The sequence below is a fragment of the Myxine glutinosa genome, chromosome 1 (assembly GCF_964187855.1).
Source record: "Myxine glutinosa chromosome 1, kmMyxGlut1.1, whole genome shotgun sequence".
NCBI classification, from domain to species: domain Eukaryota; kingdom Metazoa; phylum Chordata; class Myxini; order Myxiniformes; family Myxinidae; genus Myxine; species Myxine glutinosa.
The window spans coordinates 122619978-122634762 of NC_136261.1; the positions used below are offsets into that span (position 1 = coordinate 122619978).

A 14785-nucleotide genomic window follows, 5' to 3' on the forward strand; every position below is an offset into this window, starting at 1 on the left:
TCTCTCTCTCACTTTCTGTCTCTCTCTGTCTATCTCTCTCTGTCTGTCTCTCTCTCACTTTCTGTCTCTCTCTGTCTATCTCTCTCTGTCTGTCTGTCTGTCTCTCTCTATCTGTCTGAATATCATCTTTATCTCTGTCTGTCTCTATGTCTCTCGCTCTTTCTTTCTGTCTCTCTCTCTCTGTCTCTCTGTCTGTTTGTCTCTCTTTGTCTATCTCTCTCTCTCTCTGTCTCTCTCTCTATGTCTTTCTCTCTCCCTGTCTATCTCTTTCTCTCTGTATTAATTTGTTCAACACTGCAAGTTGCATGCATTCTCAAATCCATGATCGTGCTGAAAATATCGTGTACGACATTGGGTGGTTTGCCATTGCCTTCCCCAAAGCGCTTAATTATTGTCTTTCATTTAACCGTGAAGCATGTCTGAAAAGCTTACTCATTTTTATTTTATTTAAATCCCCCTAGCCGTTCCAAAATATAAGCACATTGCAATGGGGGAAATATAAAAGTGCATTTTTCCCATCCAATTTGACTGAGAAAAAATATCTGTATATAATACTTTCTTTGTCCGCCGCCTTAATCGCACACCTTGAGCGGGCAGCTCAGGGGTACGTCTTCAAGTGCTAAACACATGTACCAGCCTTGTACATTCCACGAATCCTGCACCAAATTTTCTCATACTCACTCAAATTAGATCCATTGCACATATCTGTTCATGAAATTTCACAAATGATCCCAAGTAATTAATATTGCAATGACCTCTAAACATTCCTAAATCATTCCACTTGTTCAAAGAACGTTCATTTCGCAAGAAAGAGCGGGGGCAAGAGACAGATAGCCGAAATGGAAATGAGGGACAATGAGGGACAGTGAGGGATTGTCGGTATGCAATTTTCATCCAATCGCCATCTTTCACAATAATTCTGGACCGGCATGAGATGGCGTTGTCTGTCATTAATTTATATGTTAATCAAACGAGTTTTAGAAATGGCGGAAAAACTGAAAAAAAATTATTTATTTATTAATTTAAAACGGGTGTACACGATTGTACACGTGTACGGACCTTACCGAACCGGCAAACAAATCGCCTCATGGTGCACTTCATGAGCCGATTTGCCTGCAGACCAGAGTAAGGCTCTTAACACCCAGCGTATAACGTACGCATCCTCGCAAGCACACGAATAATAGAATCATTTAAAACGTTCCATCCGTGACTTTTACTTCGGACGGTCGTGACAAAAATACGTTTACTCCTTGGATTGTCGTTATGTTACCTATATCGCGGCAAGCCCCACACACACATCCTCCACCATGTTCAGAATTAAACACAGGTTCGTATTTCATAATGGACCATTCCCCAAGACGCCATGCTTACCTTGGCGAAGTCCACTCGAAATCCAGCGGTGCCTCCAGATTGTCGGGGAAGTGTTGTGAGACTCAAGACTCCAATGATGTCACAGGTTTACAAAAGATCACAACTTTATTAACTGGTTGTTCACTTCATTCCAATACCAAATAACTACCGTTTAACTCAATGGACCAGGTAACTCTATCCGCATAGTCCCTCTTTCGTGGCTGCAGCGCCGTACTCGTGGTACGCGTTCATTCCGTCGGGCAGGGCTTCTGAGGATGAGTGCTCTTGAGTCAAGGAGATGTTCACTCTTTTATGGGCACCGCAGTATTAATCCTTCCTCCGCTAATCCTAATCCGTTCTCCGCAAACGTTACTCGGTCGCCTCACTGGCACCAGCTCGCTCCCCTCCTGCTGCGAGTTCCATTTACCAAACAATAGGGGGGTGCTCCAGCCTGGGGCTGTGACCAGGTGGACAAGAGATTACCATGTTCGTGCACATTCCTGACATTCATTTACGAAATCGTCTATCTGCTTCGTTACCAGTCCCAATCAATGAGTTACCAGTCCCAATCAATGAGTTACATTTCCACAGTGTCAAATGGATTCCCGTGACTCAGTATCGCAGCCTTGATCTTGTTGATTGCTTCATGCTCCCTCTTGACTGCACTTGGACCAAGGTCATGATGTTCTGTGATCTTGTCACCTTCCAGGCCAAACTGACTCTTGAAGTCTTTTGACAGGCGTGATAATTCTGGTGTAACCATGAAGAATCTCTGTCTAGCATTGGCATTGTTAGAGATGCCAATCTGTCCAGAGTGAATCTTCATCAGCTTGTTCAGATGTTCACATGCATGAGCTGGTCCAATGGATACAAACGGGATGTCATTCTTGGTTACTGATAGATTGCCAGCTCCTAGTTCTTCCCAGGTCCTAGGGTGATTGGTTCTTAGGTCATACATGTCTGCGATGTATCGGGGCCAGAGCCGCTTGTATTTGATCCGGTCCATGGCAAAGAATAACTTGCTCAGTTCTTCTCCAGCTTGGAGGTGAAGCACCAGGTCAGCACTCCGTGATGCTGCCATGAATAACAGGATTGTCTCCACCCGATGTAGATAGTTCATCATTGACTTGAACATTGCATTCTTGGATCTCCGTGCTTCCCACTCCTCGAGTGCCATCACCACCCCATCAAATGTCAAGACTTGAAGGAGCTTGGTGTTTGCTTGTTTTACAGATTCAGCTTTCGTGCACTTGTTCGTCTCAGCACAGGCAGCTTCTACTCCCTCTGTTGCCTCGAAACACACATCCTTTACTTGTGGGTTGTAGCTTGTCTAAGGTAGTAAGGTCTTGTCTAAGGTAGTCTAAGGTAGTGTCTAAGGTAGCTTGTCTAAGCTTCTACACACATCCTCCATTATTTTCCTCAGCTGTACCCTGGGGATCAAACTTATTACTTTAGTAGCTTGTCCACCCGTAAACAGATTTTAAGTTCTCATGAACATTAGGAGTATCTGTGTGTTATTTGGCAGTATGCCACAAAGGCCCACAAAGGGCAAAACACTCGCAGTAGAATAGTATTTCTCATTACAGTCAACACAGTCAGGTTGAGCATGTCCAGATTTTAGATTTCGTTGGATTGTTTTGGGGATTTAGAAAAATCAAAGCTCCGTCTTATTTAGAAGATGAGATCCTGAGAAACATCAATTTTACGGCGGCCAGTTTGAAAAATCCAAGATGGCCGCCACATAGGAGCTCTATGGTCATGTCTAGCTTATCGAACTTGTTACCATTGGATTCGGGGCCCTTGAAAATGTATGTTTAGCCGTTAGAATCAAAGCTTTATGTTGTTTAGAAGCTGAGATATTGACTAACATCAATTTTATGGCGGCCAGTTTGAAAAATCCAAGATGGCCGCCACATAGGAGCTCTATGGTCATGTCTAGCTTATCGAACTTGTTACCATTGGATTCGGGGCCCTTGAAAATGTATGTTTAGCCGTTAGAATCAAAGCTCTATGTTATTTAGAAGCTGAGATATTGAGAAAAATTAGTTCTACGGCAGCAATTTTGAAAATCCAAGATGACCGCCATACAGGAGTCTGTGCAAATAGCAACATTGGTTTTCTGACTGACTATACAATATAGTTTCCAAAAATATATAGTTTTCCAAATCCCCCAAAAAATCAAACGAAACTTTAAATCTGGACATACTGAACCTGACTAGAAGGTGAATATCGGAAAAAACGAAGGTGATGGCAAATGGTAAAGCATGTGGTGAGGTGAAAGAACTGGGAAGTGGCCCTGTGCTGTGTGTAGGAAGGGTGTCGGAGTGAACTCCATTCAATGTACAATGTGTGCTGAGTGGGTTCATCAAAAATGTAGTGGTCTGAGATGGTCATTAACCAGTGTGGCAGCTACATTCAAATGTAAGGTGTGCACAGAGGGAGCTGCAGATGGAGGAAATGTTGAGTTGGATCTTGGAGACGGCGTGAAGCTGGAAGGTGTGAAAAGATTTTGCTACCTCGGAGACATGCTGAATGGAGAAGGTGGATCAGACTCGGCAACGGTTGCGAGAGTGAGATGTGCATGGAAGAAGTTTCGGGAACTGAGTGGCGTGTTGACGAGGAGGGGAGTGTCGTTGAAGCTGAAGGGAAAGGTGTATGCTGCATGTGTGAGAAGTGTTATGATTTATGGGAGCGAGACATGGGCAATGAACGTAGAGCAGCAACGAAGGCTGGAAAGGGTGGAAATGCGAATGGTTCGGTGGATGTGCGGAGTATCATTGAGAGAGAGGAAGACAAATGATGAATTGTGAAAGATTATGGGAATAGAGCCTGTGATTGATGCTGTGAAGGGAAACAGGTTGAGATGGTTTGGTCATGTGTTGAGGAAGGATGAAAGTGACTGGTTGAGAAGAGTGATGGAAATGAATGTAGAAGGAAGTAGAGGACGTGGAAGACCGAGAAATACTTGGCTAAAGATGGTGGAAGATGAAATGCGGGCAAGGGGGTTAACAAGGGGAGATGCAGAAAATAGGGCAAAATGGAGAAGATTGTCATGGGGACCGCAAGGCTAACCGCTGCCCTAGCAGGGAAAATGGCCTTAAAATGCCTGTTGTTGTGTAGACTCAAGGCTCGTGGAAGAAGTAGAACAATGAATGGATCAGGACGTAACAATATAAAAGGAACAGTACAGTGAGAAGGGGGAAACACAACCAACAGCGGAGTTGAAGGACACTATCGTATGAATGTTATGCAAATCCCATAACATTCAAAGCCCTCAATGTTGCTTCAATGATGACAGCCGTTTTGGTTGTCCATCCTCAATTGGCTTCACTTGAGCTATATTTTTGGCCATCCACTCCTCTACATTTCCAAGTGATTGTTCATCAACTAATCTTTTTTTTCTCTCTATACTTTAATCCAAATAATCAACCAAATTTCTTTACTCATTGACTTATATTTGTTTTCCTTATCAGTATAACTTGCAATTTCTCTCTTTCCAGTCAAGTTTATATACTTGGTAGATTTCATCACTTTTCAATCTCTTTGTATGATCTGTCTCTGATTATGCCTCACTAACTCGTTCTGTCACTGTGTTCCCTAACTGGCCCAATGGAAGGGCAACACTCACAAAAATAGCTTACAATTGTACACCTAGCTTTGAGTTGTACAGTATGTATAATATGAGGCTAAGGGTACAATAAACCTTTGCAGGCTTAGCAGGTTAATAGTACAATTCAGACAAAATGATGGTGTTAGATGGGTGATGAGCTGTGCTTGGTTTCCACATTCAGGCCAAAGAGTTACATTTTCGTCTCATCAGAACACAGAATCTTTTGCCTCATGCTTTGAGTCTTTCACATTCCTTGTTGCAAACTCTAGGCATGTTGTCGTGTATCTTTTTCTCAGGAGTGGCTTCAGTCTGGCCACTCTCCCATAAAGCGTAGATTTGTGAAGGGCTGCAGAGATTGTTACCCTTCCAGCAGGTTCTTCCATCTCCTCCAGGGAACTCTGTGGTTCTGTCAGAATGGTCATTTGGTTCTTGGGCACCTCCCTGACCAAGGTAATTCTTGCCCGGTTGCTCAATTTGGTCGGACGGCCACCTCTTGGAAGAGTCTGGATAGTTCCATGAATGAATGAATGAATGATCGTTTTGAGGCCATTTTCCCCGCTAGGGTGGGGGTTAGCCTTGCGGGCCCCATGACAATCATGGTTCCCTGTTTGAGGCAATGTTTTTATGGCCGGATGCCCTTCCTGACGCCAACCCTTGGTCACGCTCTTACGATGCGCAGGGATACCGTGTACCTATTCTAAATCGGGGTACACACCGTGATCATTCATCCCAGCAAGCTGGTACTCAATTTGCCGACCTCGGAAGGATGACAGGCTGAGTCAACCCCCCTGGCGTTAATTCAGCAATCGACCGGGATCCGAACCCAGGATCCTCGGATCCCAAGCCGGCACCCTAACCGCTTAGCCAAATACTTTCCATTTCGTAATGATGGAGTTCACTGTGCTCTTGGAACTTTCAACACTCTAGAAATTGTTTGGTATCCCTCCCCAGATATATGCCTCCTTACAATTCCATCTCGGAGTTCTACAGACAGTTCCTTGAACTTCATGGTAGAGTTTCTGCATTGACATGCGCTGTAAACTGTGGGACCTTATATAGAAAGATGAGTTTCTTTCTAAGTCATGTCCAATCAATTTAATTGGCCACTTGTGGACTCCATCCAAGTTGTAGAAACATCTCAAAGATGATCGAATTATATTGGATGCACTTTATCTCAATTTGGAGTGTTATAGCAAAGGGTTTGAATACTTATTGACTCGAGACATTTCAGATTTTCATTTTTTATTAAAATTGCAAAAACATTCTAAAATAAAATTTCCACTGACATTATGGGATATTATGTGTAGATCATTGCCAAAATAAATCTGAATTTAATCCATTTTAAATTCCAGCTGTAACAACAAAATGTGAAAAAAGTCAAGGGGTGTGAATACTTTTTGAAGGCACTGCATAAACTGTCATTCTGGCATTTCACCAGCATAAAGGTGGTTCATCAATGTGTGTACCATCCATTGGATGGACATTAAACTGGGTGTCCCATCTTCCAGCATTTGTTGGTGGATGTTAAAGATTCTACAGTGTCCTTTTTGAAGAATGGGCAAGTTATCGCCAGCACCATGGCCAAATTCCAAATTCCTGCCCTAACCTTAGTTGATTGTCAGGCTTTGCCAGCCTGTTCGTGAAAGATTTGGGCCAAACTTCCCCCGGACAACCCCACAAGAATGTGGGAATTACTGTGGCCTTTAAAGAAGAAAACGAAGAAGAGCCAAATTACTCTTTAACGACAGGTTCATGTTCCAACAGTGTTCAAAATATAAAATTCAATTGAAATGATGAAGTTCCTCAATCATAGACTCCGTGAGTGAACCAATACAAAAGTTAAGAATCAGAAGACGGAAGCTTTGCACTTCATGCCGCATGGGGTAAAAAGTAAATTAATGTGTTAGATACAGTAAATGCACAACTTAAGAATAGCTGATAAGATTTTAAAAAGCAACTTACCACCACTACAACTACAACTACTACTACTACTTATTTAATGGACCCAATTATATCACATCATTCTAGGGTTTGCCAGGGAGCATTTCTGGGCCAAGTTTTTTTTTATGAACAAGCGTTACGCCTAGGTCCCCCGTCGGTGAAGTGATGTGAGTTGACAAAGTGGAAGACGCAGAAAACATGCTATGATATGATATTTCGCTCACAAGGTTCAGACATACATGGAGGCGGCCATCTTGGATTTTGACGTGGCGCCCCAATTTTCAATAGCGTTCTTCCTTATGCCTAGATACACCCAAACACCAGATTAGAAGTTGGTACTTCGCTTATTTTTCGAGATATTTCGCTCACAAGTTTCAGACATATATATGGTGGCGGCCATCTTGGATTTTGACGTGGCGCCCCAATTTTCAATAGCGTTCTTCCTTATGCCTAGATACACCCAAACACCAGATTAGAAGTTGGTACATCGCTTATTTTTCAAGATATTCATCTCACAAGGTTCAGACATACATGGCATCAGACATACATGGCGGCGGCCATCTTGGATTTTGACGTGGGTTGCACCCACACACCAAATTCGAATGTGGTCCTTCGCTTATGCACGCACGCATGCCCGCACGCAAACACGCACGCACACACGCACGCACGCACGGACGGACGGACACACGGACGGAGTGGAAAACCATAGTCCCCCTTTCGCTCCGCTGTGCGACGGGGGACAACTAACTGGCCAGACCTGATGTTGCACCCAAGGTGGCAGGATTTGTTAACTCACCTACTTTCCAGGAAATATACCTTGGGATTTTTAACGTCTCCCAACAACCAGTGCCGGAAGACAAGAGCTCCAACCTGATGTCCTTCCTATGGACGATGGATACATTTGAAGTATCGCTCCGCCTGCAAAACACCAGGACAGTTTATAGCTGGGTCGACATTCGAACCCAGGATAGACACCGCAAAGCTTTTTACTCTTTTCTTTTTTTACCAAATAAAAGAGTTAAAAGAGAAGGAGCTTTTACAAGAAGAGCCGAAAACGTGTTGGACCAACTTACAAAGTAATAAATGGAATCACTACAGACAAATAAATGTTCATGTAATTGAGTAACAATTCCTGGAATTAGAACAAAACAGAGTGAACTGAAAGGGGATTAATAATAATTTCTTGCTCAATAAAAAACATCATATAAAATTGCAAGAATTATTTGGAAAACTGTTAATATCATGCAACTGCTTTAGTAATATCATGGGTCTGCTCATGGTTTATTAAAAGTGTTGAGCTGCATAAGATATCATAATGTGCAACTGTTTTATTAGCGCGTCGATTCGATTTGGAGGCGGCAGACCACTTTCAAAATTCCTCGCTAAATCTACCGTCATCTCCTTGGATAGATGGTATAAAGCCTTCTCCCATTTTACATACTCCTCTACATTTTGCATATTTCGACTCCATTCCCTTGCTCTGGTGTGTCCCTTTCTTGCACTTCACTGATTCCTCCATCCTCTCAACCTTCCTATTTAGATCTCACCTTCCATTTCTCCATTCCTTATCGAAAAACGTTTTTTACATTTTATCTTCCTTTATATCGACAACCCATATGTGAGTGATAAAAGTTATTGCTTGGCTTCGTCTTGAATTTTTAGAAAGATACTGAACATACAATAAATGAGATTGATTAAGGAGAACAACTGGTTAATTGAAGTCAATTATAGACAATTCAGAAAGACATTTAATGTAGGTAAAGCTCTTCTATAGTGTGACTAACTGTGTATAAAAATTGTAATGAGGCTCAAAATACTAGAGTAGCTCATGGTGGTTGAGTATGCACTTTATTGTACAGACCTAAACTCTTCAGGAATCCACTAATTGAAGGTCCAGGAACAATATTTGGTTGGTAACACATTTGCCACTGACGGCGAAATAGCTGAAATGGCCACACCCCTTTTTGGGCCACGCCCCCTTTTTTGCCGTGACTGTATCTACAGAACCGTTGGACCTAGGAGGTTGCCCGACCACTCAAAATTTGCGCAATGGCCACATTATGGGGGGTCAGTAATACATTTTCATATCCAAAAGTCAATGGTTTTTAAGATAATTGCCAAAAACCGATTTCAACATGTTACGAACTACAATATTATTCGTAATTGTTCCTGTTCCTGTTCCTATTGTTCAATTACTTGATTCCTGAAGAGTCTAGACTAGACTAGAGTCTAGACTAGAGTCAAGACTAGAGTCTAGACTAGAGTCTAGACTCGAATTTAGTCTAGAGTCTAGACTAGAGTCTAGACATGGCTAGAAATTCCGGTTATGGGTGTTTTGTCGTTGAGCCTGCATGCAGGCAGCGGTATCCCATAAAACAACATGGCGTCGCACCGAGAAGCAAATAGAGGCCGAAGAGGCCTAGATTACAGGCAATTTAACTCTTTCTCCTCTGTTCTTAGGTGAAGGTGTTTAGGTGAAGTGTTAAAGTGTTCTCTGATGGCAAGTAATTCTACTTTCGATCCCTGCTTGCTGTGACTAAAACATGGTAAGTTTTTAAATAATAGTTGCATTTATTATATGCACATTAAATCAATCTGAAACAATATTTGTTCCATATCATTAATTAATCAAAAATATTTTGTACAGGAAACTTCAGTGTTATCAAGCCCAGCAGACGAAGCAGTTTACGATGTTTACGAAGCAGTCATCGCTTGCCTTGGGAAGTTTTTAGGCTGTATCGGTATTGATCTGGCTTTGATTGAGACTGAAGCCTTTGGCAAGCTCGTTGTAGAGAATAGTGTCATGACTGGAGGTCACTATTGCAAAGGCAAGGAGGGAATGAGTCTTGTATCAGAGGTGATGACAGTTCTTATGTTTGAGAAGTTTCAACCTGACCAGGACAGTACTAGTTGTGAATTAGACCAGCAAATAGAGACCATGGAAACTAAGATGCAGCAGGCTTTAGATAGTGACCATACAGAGTTCAGAGAGATTTGGGAAGAAAGCAAGATCTTACATGCAGACTTGAAGAAGTATTTCACCGAATGGAAAGAAACGGCCTGTAATGAGAATGTGAGGTACTGGAGCTTGTTTCTGGATGAGCTGTATCCTATCCTGAGAGATCTTACACACTCTATTCGGCAAGGCGATTGGCATCTTTTCGTTTCAGCTGTGCGGAGGTGCATGCCTTTGTTCTTCGGGTTTGGCCGGACAAACTATAGCAGATGGGGTACGCTGTTCCTTGAAGATTGCCTGGACCTACAAAGGAAGTTCCCGGGTATCTACAGATGCTTTACAGATGGTGGATGGGTGATGTACCACACTACCCGACAAGGCAGTGCAGTAGGATTTGACATGGCACTCGAGAAGTGTTACAATAAACCCGCCAAGGTTGCTGGAGGTATCATTGGGATGACCAGACAGAAAGAAGCAGTAGCCTTATGGAATCTCCTAAAGCATGAGAAAGATCTTCATGTGGCACAGCTGCTGGAATGGTGCAACTTGGGAGACAAAGATGACAGTGAGCTGAGCCTACACCATGAGTTCAATCCAAGTTCTACGAAGATTGGCCATGTTCGTGCAAAGGCCCTTCTGGATTACATAAAATCCATCAACAATCCGTTCGACGCTGGAATCAGACTTCAGAACATCTCTACTGGAGCTGACATTCCCCAGGAGGTTGTCGACGGATTACTTGAATGCCTGGAAATTGGTGAGAAGAGTTATGAAGAGTTTGTTGAGACCAGATTTCAGGATAAGGAGAAGCACCTACATGATACAATCCCTACCAACCGCAAGACTGTTTTCGTGAAACGTACTTCTACTCCGTTCACAGCGAAGAAATCGATGGCGAAAAAGGATGCAGCGGAAACGGTTAGGTACATTGACTATGCTAGAGAAAGAGGGTACAGCATGCTAGAACTCCTGAAGTATGAATTGACCAGCACATCCCAGTTCCTCACCACTGAATGTAAAGATGGCATCAAATTGAAGAAGCCCGATAAAGCCTCCTTCGCCAGGGAACTTGTCAGTCGCCTTCCACAGGAGACGAGGAATGTAAAGAGTGACGCTCAGATGACAATAGTGGACTTCATGGCACTTGTGCGTAAACTACCGATGAAAAAGATGGGCCTTCACACATTCGGGGAATTGGCTGAGAGTCTTTCCAACAGGATTCTTGCTACAGGCTCCGTGTCCACAAGAATAGACATTATTTTTGATGTTTATCAAAAATCATCAATCAAGCAAATGGAACGGGCACAGCGAAGTTCCTCAGAACAAATCACAATCACCATTGGGTCTGACAATCAGAAACTCCCTGTCGATCTTGATATGTTCTGGAGCTCAATGTTGAACAAAGTTCGGTTGCAGGAGTATGTCTTCAAGTGGATGCTGCAGAATGTCGAGTCGGACAAGGAAATATTCTTTGGAGGAGTATATGGGGGTGAATGCAGGAAACTGTTAGCTGGCACTGAAACACAGATCGCAGAGCTCTCAAGCAACCAAGAAGAAGCCGACGACAGAATCATGTTCCATATTAATGATGGTGTTGTGAAACACGGGGTTCAATCAGTCTTGGTCGACTCGCCTGACACAGATGTCTTTGTCAACCTCATCTTCCACTTCAACACAACCTGGCAACTACAAAAGCTGTACGTGAAGCTTGGTAACCGGAAAACAAAGAAAACTGTACCAGTCCACATGTTGGTTGATCAACTGGACAACGGTTTGGTGTCGTGTCTCCCAGCCATTCATGCTCTCAGCGGTTGCGACAGTACCAGCAAGGTGGGTCCAAAGCTGTCTGGCCTGAAAGCATCCATCGATCTCTCCCTACTGGAAGGGTTTGGTGTAGAAGAACTGTCACCACAGATAACAAGCAATGCTGAAAAGTTCCTTGTGTCTGGATTAAAGAAGACCGACTGTTCCACTTTCGATGAATATCGATGGGAGCAGTACCACAACTCCAAGAAAGAACTGGACTTCAACCAGCTTGTGTGCTGTTCATCAACGCTACGAGAACACATAAAGCGAGCATTTCTTCAGTGTAAGATGTGGTTGCAAGCCCCAACTCCTGCCGTCACCAAACCAGATCCACTCCAGTATGGGTATGAAGCAACGGACGTTGGCATAACACCAGTGATACTGCCAGTATCGTGCAGGCCCGATGACCTGCCTCCTCCATGCAAATGCCCAAGAGCATGTATGAGTACCAAAACGTGCACTTGCAGAGACAGGAACATTAAATGTGTCACGTTTTGTGGCTGTAGTAAAGGCGAAAAGTGTAGAAATCCAAATAAGTAAATTCCAAAATAGGATGATGCAAAAGGTATAAGTGTCATATAATGTTGTGGCCTTGGTGGTATCATACAATTGTAGTTCGTAACATGTTGAAATCGGTTTTTGGCAATTATCTTAAAAACCATTGACTTTTGGATATGAAAATGTATTACTGACCCCCCATAATGTGGCCATTGCGCAAATTTTGAGTGGTCGGGCAACCTCCTAGGTCCAACGGTTCTGTAGATACAGTCACGGCAAAAAAGGGGGCGTGGCCCAAAAAGGGGTATGGCCATTTCAGCTATTTCGCCGTCAGTGGCAAATGTGTTACCAACCAAATATTGTTCCTGGACCTTCAATTAGTGGATTCCTGAAGAGTTTAGGTCTGTACAATAAAGTGCATACTCAACCACCATGAGCTACTAGAGTAAAACAAGTAGAGTGACATTCAAAAGCACTGCCCCCATGCCAAATAAAATAATATATATCCTCCAGTGCAAAAATTGGGTGCCTTAGGCGCCCGGCGATGCCGCAGAGCAGCACATGGACACAGATTTGAGAGGGAGCGGTGTACCATAATTGATTGATTAACTGATTAATTGCATAATTAAAATAAATAATAATCGTAAAATAATTAATTTATTGATCAATTGGCTAATAGCATACCTAACCCACCACTGCGTCATCCAAATCTGTAAGTTTTTGAAAATGAAGTAACTAATTAATCGAAAAAATTTAATAATTAATCAATTAATTCATAAATCAATAAATCTAAAATACACTTAATAGCCAGATCACTCGGTCACTATCGTATCCAAATATCAGCTTCATAGCTCAAAAGGTGCCTGGCATTTTGCTCAGATGAGAAAGAAAATAAATAAGTAATTAATATAATTGAAAGAAATAAATAATAATCAAAAAATAATTAATTTCTTAATAAATTGGCTGATAGCATACCTAAACTACCACTATTTCATCCAAATCTGCAACTTTTTCAAAATGAATTAAGTAATTAATGGAATAATTAAACAATTAATCAATTAATTGATTAATCAATAAATCAAAAATACCCTTTACAGCAAAATCACTTGGTCACTGTCATGTCCAAATATCAGCTTCCCAACTCAAAATGTGCCTGAGATGGAGATATTGCCCAGATGAGAAAGGAAATAAATAAGTACAGTGCTTAACTAGAACGCACTCAGTAGAGAGCATACCTCCACCTGGTGTACAGTTATACGTTTTGTATCTCAGAGTAGACCAGAAAATCACAATACAGAATCACATTTAATCAAAATCAATCACAGGAATCACCATACGTCCAGTCTATCATACCCTGATCTACCCCTCGTTTTTGGCCATATCACTCAATGGTGAAGAATCACTTAAATTATTCTACTAGCTGGATCCAGATCCGGATCTTCACCAAAATTTAATTGATTCTTCCTTGTCACACACACACACAACCTGTCCACCAGGTTACGTCGAAATCCATCCATAAGTTTTTGAGATATCTTGCTATGTATCGTTTTTGGCCCTATCTCCCAATGGTGAAGAATCACTTAAAAAAATTAAATAATTCTCATTTGTGAATCCATATTCAGATCTTCACCAAAATCGAATCAAATCGTCCCGCTCAGACACCCAACCGGTCCACCAAGTTTCGTCGAAATCTATCCACAACTTTTGGAGATATCCTGCTATGTATCGTTTTGGCCCAATCTCCCAATGGTGAAGCATCACTTAAAAATTTATAGTAGCCGGATCCGAATCTGGATCTGGATCTTCACCAAAATCTAATCATTTCGTTCTTGTCACATTCGCTACATCACTGCCAAATTTCGTCCGAATCCGTCCACTACTTTTTGAGATATTTTGTTCACAAACACAAACACCTCCACCTTTGGTGGTGGAGGTAATAAGTCGATAAAAATTTAAAAATTATTCAACTAATTGAATAATCAAAAAATAAACATAACGTTTTTGCCAAAGGACGCGCTCACTATTGTGTCAAGATTTCAGCTTACTGCCTCAAAGGATGGCTGAGATATCGCCAAGAAAAACCAACAAATAAACAAGAAGACGTCATGCGGAGCGCGATACTTGCAAAATTCACCCCCCCCCCACCCCCCACCAAAAAGTTTTCCATTGATGCAGCAAATTGTCCATTTAATCAAGATTAAAATTAACGATCTTGATCAAAGCTTGGGTCAACAGGATGAAAAGTTACGATATTTCAGATGAAAAATGATGATTTTAGAAGTTTGACCTTGAGTTGACCTTTGACCTTTTGACCTCAAAAATAGTTTGTTTCCCAATTCAGTGAGGCACTATGCAAATGCTGTTCAATTCTCAAGTCAATTGGACAAAAATTGATGGGTTTTCAGATGAAAATTCATGATTTTAGAAGTTTGACCTTGAGTTGACCTTTGACCTTAAGAATCGTTGGTTTCCCTATTTAGTGACACAATGTGCAAATGCTGTTCAATTGCCAAGTCAATCGGATGAAAATTGACGGTTTTTTAGATGAAAATTGATGATTTTGGAAGTTTGACCTTCAGTTGACCTTTGACGTTTTGACCTCAAACATAGTTGGTTTCCCAATT

The 14785-nt window shown here is 42.0% G+C and overlaps 1 protein-coding gene across 1 annotated transcript in view; it reads left to right on the forward strand.

Annotated features, from left to right (window-relative positions):
* The window catches only part of LOC144891844 (low-density lipoprotein receptor-related protein 5-like), a 108041-nt gene that overhangs the window by 82735 nt on the left and 10521 nt on the right, over positions 1-14785 (forward strand). Inside the window, exon 8 of the mRNA XM_078776662.1 lies at positions 9362-9447. Within this exon, the coding sequence (XP_078632788.1) occupies positions 9362-9375 (14 nt within the window). The 3' untranslated portion in view covers positions 9376-9447. The remainder of the gene's footprint in view (positions 1-9361; positions 9448-14785) is intronic.